Source organism: Perkinsus marinus, assembly GCF_000006405.1.
Source record: "Perkinsus marinus ATCC 50983 genomic scaffold scf_1104296968036, whole genome shotgun sequence".
Taxonomy (NCBI): Eukaryota; Perkinsozoa; order Perkinsida; family Perkinsidae; genus Perkinsus; species Perkinsus marinus.
In genome coordinates, this window is record NW_003203299.1 from 24,035 (window position 1) to 40,333 (window position 16,299).

The following is a 16,299-nucleotide window of genomic DNA, read 5'->3' on the forward strand; positions in this document are numbered from 1 at the left end:
CAAGGCGGATACCACCAGGAGGAGCACAGCTGGGCTGAGAAACTGCCATGGTACTGATGCCTGATTACCAAATATCCCAATCATTAGTGTGCACATAGCAGCTCCTAGGATGTTGCCGACGTTGGAGTTATTAGACCATATACCAAAGACTGTGCCGTAATACTTGGGGAGGAAGTACTGACCGACTATGACAACTGAGGCCGGCCAACATCCGGACTGGAAAACGGCGTTGACAACCCACACTACGTAATAAAAATAATACCATCCACTTTGCGTTGCCCAATCAACCATTCCACCGAAGATGACTTGAGTGACACAACAGAGCGCAGCCATTAGGAAGTAGACTCTAACAGGACGGTAAATGTCCCCTAGCGGTCCAGTGAAGAACATACCAATAGCATAAAATACCAGGAAAAGAGTATTCATAATGCCAAAGAAGGTAGTAGAGTAACCATAGTATTCCTTCATGTTGGGTGTAGCATTAGAGAAAGCCTTTCGCACAGCATGCAGACAGACGTAGGTCAAAAAGGTCCATGTAACAGCCGACCATTGATAATATCTCTCACTGTGTCGTGGATGAGACGATGTAGATGACTTACTGAAGAGAACCGTCATTCTCACAAACAGTCAATAACTCGAAGGACACACTGTGATATACCCGAATTGTGAGGCAAAATACTAAGATATTTTGCGAAGAATAGGCGGAAGAACCAGGGCAAGACTCCTCCAAAAATAACCACCCTCGCTACCAGTATCGGCGTTTCCTACGCTCGTGTAACTTTTGTGTAAATTTTTCCCGTGAGATTTTCCCACGATTTCGATACGACGGAGTGGTGAATTTCGAGATGTATTCACGGCTGAGAATTTCGCTGAACAGGTAAGCGAAATGTGAATGTGCTTCCTAAAAAACCATCACATATGCTGGTTTCGCGATTTTGAGGTTACCTAAGGGCATCATATTAACGGATACGCAAGTTAGTTTAACGACGCGGTTTTAATGAGGATTCCAATATCGTGATTTCATGATAAAGTGAATTAACTTCGCCTGTAAGGACTTCAATTGAGGGAGACAACCTTGAGTAGAAATCTTGGCACAAAATCTTCGCGCTGCGGGACACAGTCTGCCAAGACGGAACAGAAAATTTGTAAGAATTTTCGTAAGATCCTTAACCTCCTTATTTCGAAATAGCCTTACGCTCCTCTGCCTCCTTAGGAGCGCCTCCTCACATAAAGGGAGCCCTCCTTCCTTATGAATCTTACGCTCCTCCCTCAAGGAAGCCCTCCCAAGTTATAGGGCCAAATCGGTCCGGCCAATAGTTCTGCCGATTACAACGTTCCTTACCATACAGGCAATACATTGTTAGATCATCACGCTTCTTTGCTCTTTAAAAGGTGGTGGAGGAGGCCTTCGATCGACTTCTTCTCGTTCAGACGACCTCAATAGTTCTGCATTGTGTCGTTGTTCGTCGCCCGAAACGGTTGTCCCTTGTCCCCTTTCCATTCTGATCAAATCTATTCCTCCAGTGTTGGAGGAAGTGTGGTATCATATCAGAATATGCCTTTCACTTCGACGACAACTCGTATTGACAGACTCGCATAAAGGTCTCCATCTCCTCCTTAAGAGCAGATAAACGTGATGATCTAATCACGTATTGCTTGAGTGATAAGGAACTTCTCAATTGACTCGCGTGAACATTTCTTAAGAGATTTATGGCGTGCGCGGTATCAAGTAAATACGCGCTCGCCCAGTTAGGTTTTTTAAGGACTTTTTCTCGTCACAGGTCTTAGAGCCAGAGATTGAGGTGTTCTGCTGTTAGTAATGAACCCATACACATCTTCTTATGACAACAATGATCAGAGGCCTTCCTCGCGTCCTACTAACTCTAGACCCGCCCCGATGGTCACGGCCACTGTATTGAGCGTTGGAGGGAGGCCAGTACAGGTACTACCAACTACTGTGCTGAGATCGCCAAAGTATCTACTGTATCACACGCGTGTCACCACTACTGTACCGAACGATTTTGGTAGTGTCAATAAATCCGAATCTGGAACTAATTCTCATGATGATGAAACGGCTGCCATTATTCATAGTAAATGTTCAGAATTCCCGACCATCTAGTGGAGTTGTCTACGACATCAACGGGAATATGATCTCATCTGGCCAAGGCCCTTCACCCTACCCCACCGTTCTCGGTACTGTCATACAGCCCTCCGCCCCACCAGCGCCTCTCCAAGTAATAGGATTATCATTATCAACTGTGTGATGGTAGACCCTTCAGGTTCCCCCTTCCAATATGCAGTCGGGCATTCATTCAGTCCATTCAAACATGTCACTATTGTACACTAGTTCTAAAGCTGAGGAGCACGCCGAATGCGCGGTCTGTTATGACACGCTACCTGGTAGTAGTAGTAGTAGTAGTAGTAGTAGTAGTAGTAGTAGTAGTAGTTTTAGTAGTTTTAGTAGTTTTAGTAGTTTTAGTAGTTTTAGTAGTTTTAGTAGTTTTAGTAGTTTTAGTAGTTTTAGTAGTTTTAGTAGTTTTAGTAGTTTTAGTAGTTTTAGTAGTTTTAGTAGTTTTAGTAGTTTTAGTAGTTTTAGTAGTTTTAGTAGTTTTAGTAGTTTTAGTAGTTTTAGTAGTTTTAGTAGTAGTACTAGTAGTACTAGTAGTACTAGTAGTACTAGTAGTACTAGTAGTACTAGGAGTACTAGGAGTACTAGGAGTACTAGGAGTACTAGGAGTACTAGTAGTAGTATTACTGTTAGTAGTTCGCTTCACTCAGTGGAGCTGAGGAGTTTCCTCGCAACACTTTACATATGAATTCGGGTAGAAGTGTTCAGAACTAATGAGAATTTTCTCATAATTTTCATACCGTCACCGACCAACGTAGTTGACCATGTGCATATTTTCTCCCACTCCTTTCCCCCCTTGTTCAGTCTGCCTTAGGTAAAGCTGAGGCTCCCGTTTGCGTTCTCACTGGCCCCGACAGCCGCCGAGTTTGTCCTCATTACTTCCACGTTGAATGTGTGAAGTATATGATGAGCTCAGATCAGAATTCATGTCCACTTTGCAGGTAGTGTGGAAATGGGCACTTCGGCGTTTCATCCTTTGCAAAAGGGCCCATCCTTGTAATTTCGTGTCGCGTGACGGTTGATGAACAAAATTGGTATTATTTTTTGAAAGGCGATTATTCCTTATGTGACGGTAACTCAGTGCACAATACGGATATCAGAATCGTTCATACAGCGTTGAAGAGAGCTCGATGAGGCCTTTTCATCAATTGTCACGCGCCGCGAAATCAAAAGGATTGGTATAGGTTTTCTTCAGGACACCCTACGTCTACTATCTCCCCATTCCAGATGTCGATAAGGACCCACAGGCCTGGTTCCGGGTAGTGCCTTCGTGCTGTACTTCTCTTGAGAAATTTCGATCAGGCAGTTGATTTGAATGGTGACGGTAAACTTGACAAACAGGAAGTGATGTTTGTGCTAAAGTCAACTCTGCCTATAAACTATCAACGGCTCGGTAGTGTATAACTGGTGGCGTGGTATGTAGTGAATCGATGTGATCTCAGAGAAAGATTTCGACAAATTGTTCCGGAGGTGGGACACCAGTGGTGACGGTTACATTCAATATAAGGAGCTCATGGGCCCCACAGGGCTCGTCAACTTCGTCAGGTTAGATTATGTGGAAAAAAATTTTTTTGGAAATAATTTTCGCTTAGGAAAAATTTCAGACGAGGCACGAAAGACTTGGAAAATGGTGCAGGGTGCATGCCAAGCTTGAGGAGCAATAAGGTTGCCTGGTTCGAGTAAGCTCAACATAGTTATAGCGGATGGATACAGTAGTGGAGTCTCACCCGTTTGTGGTGTAGTGGTGTAACTTATAGGGTGTACATGTTTTCGCGACCGATAACGCAATTTTTTTCCACGAAGTGAAATGTGAAATATTTTTTCACTAGTTTTCTTAACATCATGGGTGAAACTTAATTTTACTACATTTTTTCAATTTGAATGAAAAGTTTGAAGAGCTAGCGGGAAAATGTATTTCGCCACTACTTTTTTTCACGGAAAATTACGACACTCTACGTAAAACTGGTGGAAGTCCATTGAACGTGAGTTGGAATTCACAGTAAATAGGACCAAATTCAACCAAGAAAAGTTGATGGTGTGGTATGGCAGGTATTGGGATGAAGATCGGAATGGCGTATTGGATAAGGAGGAAGTCACTCGAGCTCTCATTAAAACGTTTGCGTGGCAGAGGGCTTCTTTGGAGCAAAATTCGGTATAAAATTTTCGAAAATTTTCGAGAATTTTCTGCTATTTTTTTCTGGTTTTTTTCAGACGGCCCGTATGATTATTGATGCATTATGGAGCGATTTCGATGTTGATGGTGATGGAACAATCGATAGTAGAGAATTTTGCCGGTAGTAATGGTAGAGATTGCACATGGTCAACCACATGTGTTGATGGCAATATGAAAATTCTGGGAAAATTTTGGGAATTTATGAGCTCAGTTGAGGACAGTGTAGGAAAATATGCATATGGTCAACCACATGTGTTGGTGACAATATGAAAATTTTGAGGAAATTTTCGGGGATTTCTGCTGACTTCTAATCCGATTCGTAGATAAGCTTTTAGTGAGGAAATTTATGAGCTCAGCTGAGGAAAGCGCACATGTATTTCTGTAGAGAGGTCGTCAGACTAACTGAATAGTAGATCGCGATGACGATCCAACGTCTTGTCTACTACTTATGTAACACATATATATATTGCAAAGCTAGGCTAGGATATGAACGGCACAATGGGGACAGACATACTTTGTGTGCTAGGATACTCATCCTACATTGCAACACTGAAAGTAGTGGTGAATTGAAAGAGGTTTAGGTCCGATACGGGTTTGGCCGACACGTTCCTCGCTAACACCCCTCCATTATGATTCCACGAGAGTGTGGTAGTATTCCTTTTGTAACGAGCGGTTGAGATTTCATCACCACATATACCAATTTCTGATTCTCCCGTACGCCCAAGTTGTCCGCTTTAAAAGATGTTCGAATTTGAGTTGAGTTTATTCGCATCGGTGTCGAGTGCTGTGTATTTTTTTGGGAGGTGCAAGGTGTGGGATTCGAACTTGGGACCTTTCGGGTGGATTAATGTTAGTTGTTATCATTGGAGTTCCATGTGTGGTATGGAAAATGTATTTCACGACTAGTGCATAGCGCGAATATCGCGTTATTTTTCACAGAGTATTATGTTACTTCACGTAAAATGGGTAAAACTGCTAAGTATCGAATGAGAGTCAAGATGGATGATTCTCCGTAAGCTCCAGACTGGTGACGGCTCGGGAGTTTTTGGCAGTAGAATAGTTTGAAAAGAAAAGGTAGTAGCATAGGGAGTGCTGGGCAACTACGGTGCGAATCAAACCCTTATGGGTGTTGGATCTCCGGGAGTTCGAGAGTAAACTTCGGGTAATATGAACATAATGAGAATGTGAATCGATTGTCAACATTTTAAAAGCGTTCCGTAGTGCCTTTAGTTGACGAATTATTCGAATAACTGTTTGGTTCTCCCTGTATAGTTCATGGCGTAGATTTATTGAGCCACCGAGAAAATGGTAGAAGTGGATGCGGTGGGGGTCTGTCCTCCAATATACAGTACATTGCGATTTCCACGATCGCTCTGGAGAAAAGTCACTGCGATGGTAATGGAGTCGATTCCACACTTTTTATCGGTGTAGGAAAATATGCACATAGGCTAGTTAGCCCACTAGAGCTGCAACATATATAAATTATTAACGTAGTAGTAGTGGCGAAGTTTTTTTTTCACGAGAAGTAACTTTGCCACTACCAGACTGATCGATGTTTCTATTGAAGTTGATCCGATTGTGTTGAAGTGTATTGGTTTTCCGTAGTTTATTCGCCCTTACCTTGATGGCTTCTAAAGACACGTATAAACTAGCAATCACTGCTCTAGCGTGTGCTGTTACTTCAGCATTCACGTGAGGTGTGGTACTAATATGTAGATTCACTTGGTGGTAGATACAAAACGTATCAAGATGTATATGGTAATGGAGGGAAAAAAGAAGCGGATAAGTTTATTGAGGTTCTCGATCCTGCACTGGAACTGGTACACTATGGGTTTCGCAGGGAAAAATATTCAGTTTCACGAGCGATTGAGAAAAAAAATTATTTCCAGGAGTGATTGGGGAAAAAATTCATAGTTTTGCGAGTGATTGAGAAAAAAATTATTTTTACGAGTGTTTGGGAAAAATTTTTGGTTAAATTAAGCTCCTGAATTTCCGAATGAACTGAGTGTAACAATATTTTTTTCGGTATTTTTATTGACCCATGGGAAAAATGGTACCGAAAAAAATAAAACTTTAAGAAAATAAACTTAGCGGTAAAAAGTTTATGACATGGAAAAGTTCCATAGTGTTTTTGAGAAAAAAAAACGTAGCGATCTCGTTTTGAATCAACCTGATTCCAGGGATCCGTTTAACTTTGAGAAATAACGTTCCCCAGGGTTTGATAACAATGGGGGGAAATGTTCCTTATGTGATGATGACATTTACATGGGAAACTGATTGAAGAATGTGTTCCTAGTCGTACGGCTAGAGACCCGGGAACATTATAGGTTCCTGTCTGGTTTGGTTTCCCTCTTCTAACGTGGTCATGTATTTTCAGTTGAAGCCGAAAGTTTATAACGCTGAAGAATTTAAACCCTCTCCAGAGTTCGCGGGATCAATTGATGGATATGTTTTCAAACGGGATAAGCTTGGTGTGGGGTATTACATTGATAAAGAGTTCGACGCTGTACTACAGCCAGAGGTGGAGGAGCAACGACGGAGATTGGCTGAAATGCCTTGATAGGATCATGTTTCTGCTACGGCACATTGTATGCAGTTGAGTTAGCAAGGACTGGGTCTATTTGAGTATCGACTATTTGTATTTGTATCAATATTACTATCAATATTAATATATAATATGAAGATTTAATATATATTGATATTAATATATCAATATTAATATATAATAATACTATTAATATTAATATATACTATCAAGTATTGAGTATTTGTATTATGTTAGGAAGACTAGTGGATCATGCTGTTTGGTGTGGTTTGTGTGATCTGTCAATTCTGTCAGGATTCTGTTTGTATTTGCATATCAACAGAAATCAAGATTCCATTTTTAAAGTTATTAACGCTTGTAGCCTTTGGGGGGTTTCAGTGGGCAATGTTAGTGTTGGAATATATTTTTGGCAGGTTTATATTAGAATGGAAATTTCGTTTCATCAGTGACTCGTAGATGACCTCCTCCATAGTTAGTGATGACTCGAATCACTATGGGGGAGTTCATATACGAGTTCGGGTGAGAGTGTACAGGAAGCAACAAAAAATTTCCCAAAATTTTCCCGAAATTTTCTATATTTTCGCATTCCCCCTCCCCTCCCACACTGCTCACAGTATCGTTCTCAAGGCTCTCGGTGAATGAATTTTTCCCAGGGTGAGAAGCTAATTATATAAAAAGCATTTAGAAAACGCGTGTTTGGAAGGGTGAGTGATGTTCCCCGACAAAATTAGTGTTATCGAACATGATATGTGAACATGGACTTTGCATCGTCCTCAATTTTAACCCTGTAGTTCATTTGACGATGTCTACTACTACACCACCGATCGGCTCGTCTACAGGAGAGGTAAGTCTCAGTAGCCAACAACAACAACAACCAGTAGCAGCATCAGCGCCGAGCCGACCGAAGAAGTCCAAGACTCCTACTGTGTTGGAATCTCTGGGAATAGTAGTGGCAAAAGGCTCGAAAAAACGCGTTAAACTAGCAGCAAGTGAATCTCGACGGGTTCGGGTGAGTTTTGAAAAGTCTCTGTTTGTAGGGTGAGCGGCTGATCAGGCACGGACTAAGGTGAGAAGTGTTGAGGAAGAAAATAGAATAGCAGTGTTGCGAGAAGAAAAAGTCCGACAGAAAGCAGCTGAGGTGATATTGGAGTTTCACTCTAGTGATAAGAAAAACAAATTTCACATTTCCCTTGGTGAGAAACGCGTGATGTATATCGCGAATATTACGTTTTCTAAAGTAGAATATTACGCTACCTCACGTCGAACGGTGAAACTACAGTGGAGTTTCACCCGTTTTACGCGAAGTGGCGTGAAACTCGGTGAAAAACGCGATATTCGCGGTGATATGCAGTAGTGAGATTTGTTTTTCACTAGTGTTTTTCATATCACGGGTGAAACTACATTGTATCGCGTAGTTTAACGACCTGGGCGAAAACTATATAGCACCTAGTTTCATCATTTTTTTGGTAAATTTTCGCTACTATTTATTTCTTATATAGTTAACTTTCTCATTTTTTCGGTGAATTTTCGTTACCATTTATTCCCATTGTAGTTAATTTTCTCATTTTTTCGGTAAATTTTCGTTACCATTTATTCCCATTGTAGTTAATTTTATCATTTTTTCGGTAAATTTTCGTTACCATTTATTCCCATTGTAGTTAATTTTATCATTTTTTCGGTAAATTTTCGTTACCATTTATTCCCATTGTAGTTAATTTTCTCACTTTTTCGGTAAATTTTCGCTACCATTTATATATTTTTTAGTTAATTTCCTCATTTTTTTGTTAAATTTTCGCTACTATTTATTTTTTTAGTTTATTTTCTGTTGTAGATATTCGATCATCTTGTTTTAGGAGCACCCCATGAACTCTCTATTCGCCGCATGTCGCAGCAACGACTCTCTCACTATTGCCGACCTAATCGGGCACAAAGTGAGGCATTCACGTGTTTTCATCTGTCACCAGTCACCCAGGAAGTCGACGCCAATGTGAAGTACCCGCATCCTATCGATGGGTTAGGAGTGGGGGCGGCTCCAATACATGTGGCGGCTCAATACGGGGCTACAGGTGCAGTTACTACGCTACTAGATGCAGGGGCTGATAAGGAACAAGTAGGAATGGTGGAGTATGTGTTCGCTTCCCTCGGGAGTTTCCTAGCTAGTTTATAGGAATTCGGGTAGAAGAGTAAGGAAACTAATGAGAATTTTTGTAAATTTCCTCAAAATTTCCGTAAATTTTGTCAGAATTTTCATGTGAATATTTTCCCACACTGTCATCTGATATCGGCCAGGTTACGGATCAAGGGCAAACAGCTCTGCATGTTGCGGCTAAGCGGGGGCTACCAGCCACTTGCCAACTGCTCATCACGAAAGGCGCCAACCTGGGCACCAAGGACAGGTTTGGGTGAGTGGGATGGGTTTTTATGCACATCGCGGAACGCTTCGCTCCGCTGTGTTCGAGATGATTCCAACATGGAGTCTATAGACACCTTTCTCACGTGTTAAATATTAATGTCTCAATCAGTGTGGTGAAAGTTGCCCATGGTCAACCACGCGAGTTGGTGAGAAAATGAAAACTCCGAGAAAATTTTGGATTGATCCGTGTGATTTTCTGTACATTAATGGTATGTATTCTCCCAATTCGTATATAAACTTTTTTGATTTGTGAGGAAAATATTGAGCTCAGCTGTAGGTGCACGGCCTTGGATCTGGCCAGGCGGGAAGAGCATCGATCCAATTTTCATGCAGAAGTGGTGAAGTTGTTGAAGAAGACGATCGCTCAACGTCACCAGGCTACGACCACTAATACGGGTGGGTTACACTGGATGACTTGTGTCGTGATGGAATCTCATTTTTGTAGGAGAGCGAAAGAGATCTCGAAGACGTCAAAAAGTTTATCAGTGATTCGCCACGTATTGTGTTGGTAGTTTATTCAGAGTCTACTGGTACAGTAGCGGTATGCAGGTTTTATTGAGTAAACAAAACACCCACAATCACCTGGAATGGCACTGTCGAAGTACGATAGTAAGCGAATGTAGTAAATCGCAACTACTTCAATATAGTAATGACTAATACGTCTTACAACTAGCGCTAAGAGACAGCGGAAACAAGACGCAAGACGACAATAACACAATCAAATATAACCAGATATCATCATCTTGCTGCCCTTGCGATTCTTCACTCATGCCGAAACCGGCACAGCGGCTAAAGGATCTGTACTTCAACGATTGTTAAATTGAGCACTCGAGATTTGCTCGAGACTCTTATAGGAGCAACTTCATGAGGGTGAATCTTGTCCCAGTCGAGTGAGTTCCGCTTGCAGATTGACGGAGTCTGAAGTAGTCGAGCAGAAGGAAACACTACCATTAACCTCGTTGAAGTTGTAGTGGAATTGACGATGATGGTAAAAGTGTTAGTGTTATTACTCTTACCGAAGTCGTGGTTAAATTAGTTGATGACACTTTGGGAAAAAGAGTACTTGTTGCTCCTGTATAGGCCATTGACTTCTATGTTCCAACGCGCCTGATATTCAGTTCTTGGTGGATTGTTATCTATCTATCATCACTTTGCCGACCACTAGTTGCAATAAATATAAATCAGATAATAATTAGGGACTTACTTACTCTCAACGCACTGATGAATTTATTCACTGTATAGAGCACAATCAGAATAACGATTGAAACACTCATCTGCCGTTTCCCCATCATGTATAATGTTAGTGATAGCGACAGCCAACAGTTCACCAACAGGGCCAATCGCTGGATTCGAACCTTACCGAACATGATCATCATAACTGTAATGTGCCTCACAATGGTTAGCCGCAATAGCAATAGCCTTTGCCATTTTGTATACGTTCTCCGGGCCTATCCCTGAGGCGCCATGCATCGCTCTCCTTGGAAACTCGACAATACTACCGACTAGCCTAGCCGCTTCCCCATCATGTACAATATTAGTGATAGCGACGGCCAAGGCTGATACGCTACTCTTAGTAGATACGTGTAATGACTTCATCTCATTCACATTTCCAGATGAGCTTGCCAGAGAATGCCGCCTTACACAGTCGTCGAGAGAGTATTATCATCGCAGTTAACAACACTCTAGGAGGTCCCGGGTTCAATTCCCACAAGCGACAACATATTGCCTCTTATACGTCATTCAGGAGTACCACACGAAGCCCTATTCCCGAAAGACCCTCACGAGGAGTATTCCCCAGGGAAAGCCTTCCCATGTCCTACTCTTGTATTATTCCGCCACACGAGAAACCCGACCCCCAGGAGTGTAGGAAAAACATTAACATGAAATCAACGTGGCAACTCTCGACGTAATAATCGTCTGCCTCCACGAAGTACTAAGCCGCTGGGATGCCTTTCGACACCTTCCAAGACTATTCTCCCATAGTAGCAATCATCACGACATGCGTTCATACGGCAGCCTTCCCCCCTAAGACCAATAACGTGTGTGGTATTGCAGATGCCCGGGTGGACTAAGTCGCTTTGGGTGCAGTGGGCCCCCTCGGGGTGGTACCCGTCCGAAACCACGATGAACATCTCCTCTTGTGTGCCTCATCGTGGATAATCTCGCATGGATGACTCTTGCCCATCTTGCGTGGTATGGAGCGCGCGCCATTCTGATCGATCCCTGCAAGTGCGCAACAACGACCGATGTGTCATTTCTAGTAGGGATTTCCTATGTCGCGGTGTGGGCTCTCGTTCCCTTGTCAAGCTGAGGTTGGCCCTTGCTAGTTGACCTACGGCCGGGGCGTAAATTAGTCTCGGCCCAGCCCAGCTGTGACGGGCCCATCCTAGTCGGCTCTTTAGAGTGTCGGACCAGCAGTGGTCGCAGAGACTGTTCCCTCAGTTGACGTTGTTCCCTTGTGGCGGTACATTGCTGTTGCCTATGGATACTGCTACAACCGCGACTCCCCTTCACGTGTGTGAATCTGATGATCCTAATGCCCCCAAGGAGGAGCCTTTCACCCTTCCTCCTGCCTACGACCCCGAACAAGGCTCTGCCCCCCAGGCAGCCCCAGTGGTGACCAATGCTGATGTGAGCAGCGGTGAGCCGCCACAAATGAGCGATGTCGTCAAGAGGCTACTTAAAACCAGATTCTGCCGTTATGGGGATCACTGCAAGTGAGACGGCGATACCGAATCGTTATTTTACCATTTATGCTTGCCAGGTACGGTGCTAGGTGCTTCTACGCCCACAGCCCCGAGGAGCTGAGGCAGAGGCCTCCCCCTCCTCCTGGTTACCGCAAGGGCTTCCCTCAAGGACATACCGCTCCCTTCCCTCCAGAGCATATGGCCGCTATGGTGGCTTTTCAAGGTACGGGGTACCTTCCGATGTGGTTGACCATATTTGTCTTGTCAGACCCTATGATGGGTTACCAACCACCATTGGGTTTTTTACCCGAGGCTATGGCACAGTTGATGGCACCAATGGGGGATCTACGTATGAATATGATGCCCTATGGCCCCTCCGAGAACTCCACTGCTAACACCTACGGTTACGACAACACGGCTACTGGTGCCCCTCAGCCTGCTCAAGTGAAGGCACCTGTTGTTGGAGATGTGCCCGGACGTATGACGGTTAGTCTGAGCCATTCTGGTATGACTGCCGCCCAAATCGCCAATCTCTTGGAAGTGGCGTCTTCGACTGCGAAGGCCACTGAGAAGTAATTTGGTGCGCGAATGATGCGCTAGTGAAAAGGTTGTTGAATTCGATGTATTGGCCAGTTGGCCTCATCTCTATCGGTTAATTCGGTGTCCGCAACCGAGCCTACTGATCTCTTGGTGTTGGATAGATTGTGAGGTAACGCTATTGAGATATCATGGGTTATGGTGGCACCGATTAATCAATATTGCGCATGATGAGTTGTATTAATGACAATATAGCTGTTGTGTTACATAGTGTTGAACCGTTGAGTCGCGAATCTCATCCAATGAATTTCCATATGAATGAATTTTCCAAAAATACCAAAGGCCTGATTTTTTCAATCGTCCAGAATAGTGAGTATACGTGCCGTTACAACGACCTCCAACTGTAAGCGTCCGCACTCGCCGTGACCAAAGTGTTTTTGGAAGCCGTGTCGAGTGTTGAGTACCACATTCTTGCGACATAGCAACATGCGTTGTCAGTTATAACACGACACGTGCAGCAAGATACTCGATGAAGTTCAATTCAGGGGTGTGGTCGCAGTGAGGTGGGGAGGGCTGGAGTGGTTCCATAAGCGCCCTTCAGGACGCTAGGAGCACACCAAATGAAAATGCACTACAGTCGGGGAGGTGAAAATGACCAAAATGCTTTTTGTTGAGTTTCAAGTGCGCGACTTGGACTAGCATGTAATCAAGCATGGGGAGTTGAGTGGTAAAGGAATTAGTTTGCGCGTTTCTAGATGGCGCGTGCTGTACCCAAATAAAAATTTGACATCCCCTTAAGAATCACAGTGATCTGAAAATCAGGAAAGGCGGAGGCATCATCAGGAGTTTCCTGACAAGAGACTCATCGTGAGGATCGTCAATGGCAGTCTGCCATCATCGAAAAGGGAGTCACCCTGCCCACTCGCCGCTCTGCAGCAGAGCCTCTGCTACTTTGGCAATGGACCGATCGCGTATCATGGACCGTCGACTAAGAGGGGTTCTTGAGTAACCCGACATCTCCTGTCAATTCATGGCTAGAATGCTCTCCAGATGACGCTTTTGTCGGTATACGAGGTCTGAGACCTCAGGTCCGCCGGGATCGAACCTGGGTGCTAAGTTGTGTCACTCATACTCTGTCTCGATTAAGGCTCTATGTATTAATACTGTGAATTGATTCGGCGCTGTGAACTTCATCGCGTTAACTTCCACGTTAACGTCTTCATTCCGGAGCTCATCAACCACCAGCGCGATCGGATACCACGCGACGTAGCTCGAGATCCCGAGAGTGTCCGGCCGAGGCCGAAATGGACCTCACATATAGATAGACCGTGTCACGGTCACGTCACGTGATAGGATCTACCTTCACGTAAAGTGTTCATATACAAGGTCACATTGTACGAAGATGGATGTATTGCGCGATAAACCCTCAAAACTAGAGCTGTCCTTCCTTGAAATATATTGGTTTCAAAGTGTGAGTACCTTGGGGTTTACCGTAGGCGGGTGCGTACCGGACGCCCGCTGACGAAAGTTTCGTCACGAAACGATCCTCCCGATTGACTTTTGACGAAACGATCCTCCCGATTGACTTTTTAATCATATTTCTTCACTCTAGGGGTCTTCGAGCAATTGGATGCGTCTATTTAAAACCACTCAAGTACCGGATAAAACACAACAGAATATTAATGATTGTAACACTCATCTAGATTGATTGCACGACTACTCAGAAAAGAACATTCGACCAACATAGTTGATGCTAAGGAATACCTAAACTAGGCTAACAATAGTAGGGTTCACCTTCGCAGTCACTATCAGTGGGGGCAAAGCAAAGAGAACCATCATCCTTCTTGATGATACCGAAACAAACCGCCGGATTCTGCCAAGTCTTGCAATACGATCCCCACTTGGAATCGCGGCACTGAGACATATCATTGCAGACGTCCTGACAGGTGGGTGTGGGTTCGGGACAAGCCACCGGCTCCAACGTGTAGTCATCACAGGTGTCTTGTTCGGTCGGCTGGAAGCAGTAACCATCATCCTTATGGTAGAGACCGAAGCAGACACCGTTGCCCTTGCAGTAGGAGCCATACTTGGAGTCAGCACAGGGAGAATAACCATCACAAATATCCTGACAATACTCGGCGACGGCAACGGATAAAGCAGCGATGGTGAAAGCGACCTTCATGGAGGAGACAAAAATAAGAGTCAACTGCAGGAGAATAAAAGTAGACTACCAAAGAGTAGCTTATATTGTCGGTACCGGCAGTGTTTTGAACCACTCAGAAACTTCAACTGAAGCACCCAATTTGAGGTGCCTCATAATATTCCTCACAATGGGAACCATCCATGGCGAACCGGCTACTCACGAGTAATTAACGGCCAGTCGACGGAGTCTATCGGCTATGCCTTCCGAGTACGCAAGGAGCCAAGACCGTTTCAATGTATCATCATCTTCGCCCGCCGAAACCATCGTTTCATTCGGCACCGCACAATAAAGATATTCGCCCACGCTTCTGCCATATACACCCACGGATGACAACACCGGACTGATTTAAGGCAATCACGCCCCATAGTGCTACAGAGGTTTGCCAAGGCTACTTAGTGATATACCGAGACGCTGGACGGCTCAGCTCAGACGAGCCGTCCAAGTATGCGAGGGAATTATGCCCGTGAAATTGGCGAGAAAACCTCAACAGGTGGAGGGAAGTCGACCAGAGTGCTTTTGCCCTTCCTCACTCAAGTTCTATTTTTTTACAGCTGTGGCTTACGGCATTACGAGATTCCGTGAAGTTATATCTCTCACATCGCTATTACCGGCCCCTCGACATTCTAACTCGAGTGGAAGTGACAGTAATCGGCCACAACAACCCCAAGGTCAAGAAACGTGATTACGTTGTGGGGAACTGTCGAGTTCACATATACTCAATGAGAGCTCATCTGCACACGTCGATAGTCTAACATCCTTTAGTCGTTACACTTCCTTATCGTCTTCAATACTAATCGGCGATAATACCGTCACGATATTCTACTCATTTGCTTCTCCATTGGTCAACCATTCGAGTGTAAAAGATTCAACTCCTCCAGTTTCATCTGCAGTCGCCTCAACAGCTCGAGCCCATGCCAGAGTGCATCCACTTCTCCTCTCTTCCTTTACATTGACCTCTACACACAAATCGCCTTACCCGTCAGTCAACTCAGTCTATTGAAATTCATTCATGTGAACCATTTCGATCAAGTAACTTCCGTACTGGCATCACCCAACACGCTATACGTTCTAGATCCACTAACAGGTTATACCCTCTCTACGAGGGACGGTGTCGATAGCCAATGTATATTTACACACAGCTACTCAAGCCTAGTAATCAAGTCGAGTTTGCTACCACCATGGTGAAGGATGAGCTGAGTATGTAAGTACCCCCCGCCCATTTGCTCGCTAAGCCTTCGAGATGCAACAGCACAGCTCGACTGGTTTGTAACGGTCGTGGGTTCGATTCCCAGCACGCGCTCCCAGCATTTTCCGCCCACAACAGTTTTGGCCAAAATGTGGTACAGTGTTGATGAGAACATTTTCATATTTTCTGCCGAGTACATCGGAGGACCCCCCCTAGCTGGAAATGTTATACATCCGGATCAGTATCATCATGCATGAACCGTTTTACGTGTCACCCACGTAGCATACTCTAAAGAATATGAAGAGTTGGCTAAGCTGCTCTCTTCGCTGTTGGGTTTACTACGTACTATTATTCATCTACTGCTGAGTCTAAGCACATGTATTGTAGTCTATGAAGGAGACAGCTTCGCAGTCATGCACATGTGTAT

General features: G+C 44.1%; 6 protein-coding genes across 6 annotated transcripts in view; 4 read left to right on the forward strand and 2 right to left on the reverse strand.

Annotated features, from left to right (window-relative positions):
- Positions 1-468, reverse strand: part of Pmar_PMAR020155 (conserved hypothetical protein) — a gene marked incomplete at both ends in the record, with an annotated part of 1,100 nt that extends 632 nt beyond the window's left edge. The window contains one exon of the mRNA XM_002768485.1: positions 69-468. Coding sequence (XP_002768531.1) covers positions 69-468 — 400 coding nt within the window. The remainder of the gene's footprint in view (positions 1-68) is intronic.
- A 1,347-nt stretch (positions 469-1,815) lies between these two features.
- On the forward strand, positions 1,816-4,999 carry Pmar_PMAR020156 (hypothetical protein). The gene is made up of 11 exons (XM_002768486.1): positions 1,816-1,942; positions 2,103-2,234; positions 2,280-2,400; positions 2,943-3,069; positions 3,324-3,387; positions 3,431-3,521; positions 3,571-3,673; positions 3,721-3,807; positions 4,178-4,280; positions 4,340-4,422; positions 4,883-4,999. Exons 1-11 carry the CDS (start codon positions 1,820-1,822, stop codon positions 4,932-4,934), a joined length of 1,086 nt encoding a protein of 361 aa, XP_002768532.1. The 5' UTR covers positions 1,816-1,819; the 3' UTR covers positions 4,935-4,999.
- Positions 5,000-5,925: 926 nt separating this feature from the next.
- On the forward strand, positions 5,926-6,861 carry Pmar_PMAR020157 (hypothetical protein; the record flags this gene model as incomplete). The annotated part of the gene is made up of 3 exons (XM_002768487.1): positions 5,926-5,993; positions 6,034-6,121; positions 6,679-6,861. 3 exons carry the CDS (start codon positions 5,926-5,928, stop codon positions 6,859-6,861), a joined length of 339 nt encoding a protein of 112 aa, XP_002768533.1.
- Positions 6,862-7,648: 787 nt separating this feature from the next.
- Pmar_PMAR020158 (serine/threonine-protein kinase ripk4, putative) lies at positions 7,649-9,818 on the forward strand (the record flags this gene model as incomplete). Its single annotated transcript, XM_002768488.1, has 7 exons — positions 7,649-7,855; positions 7,901-7,984; positions 8,700-8,777; positions 8,819-8,956; positions 9,136-9,248; positions 9,537-9,655; positions 9,781-9,818. 7 exons carry the CDS (start codon positions 7,649-7,651, stop codon positions 9,816-9,818), a joined length of 777 nt encoding a protein of 258 aa, XP_002768534.1.
- Positions 9,819-11,740: 1,922 nt separating this feature from the next.
- On the forward strand, positions 11,741-12,522 carry Pmar_PMAR020159 (hypothetical protein; the record flags this gene model as incomplete). The annotated part of the gene is made up of 3 exons (XM_002768489.1): positions 11,741-11,976; positions 12,024-12,169; positions 12,215-12,522. 3 exons carry the CDS (start codon positions 11,741-11,743, stop codon positions 12,520-12,522), a joined length of 690 nt encoding a protein of 229 aa, XP_002768535.1.
- A 1,735-nt stretch (positions 12,523-14,257) lies between these two features.
- Positions 14,258-14,665, reverse strand: Pmar_PMAR020160 (hypothetical protein; the record flags this gene model as incomplete). Its single annotated transcript, XM_002768490.1, has 1 exon — positions 14,258-14,665. The coding sequence occupies one exon, from the start codon at positions 14,663-14,665 to the stop codon at positions 14,258-14,260; it is 408 nt and encodes a 135-aa protein (XP_002768536.1).
- Positions 14,666-16,299: the final 1,634 nt, after the last annotated feature.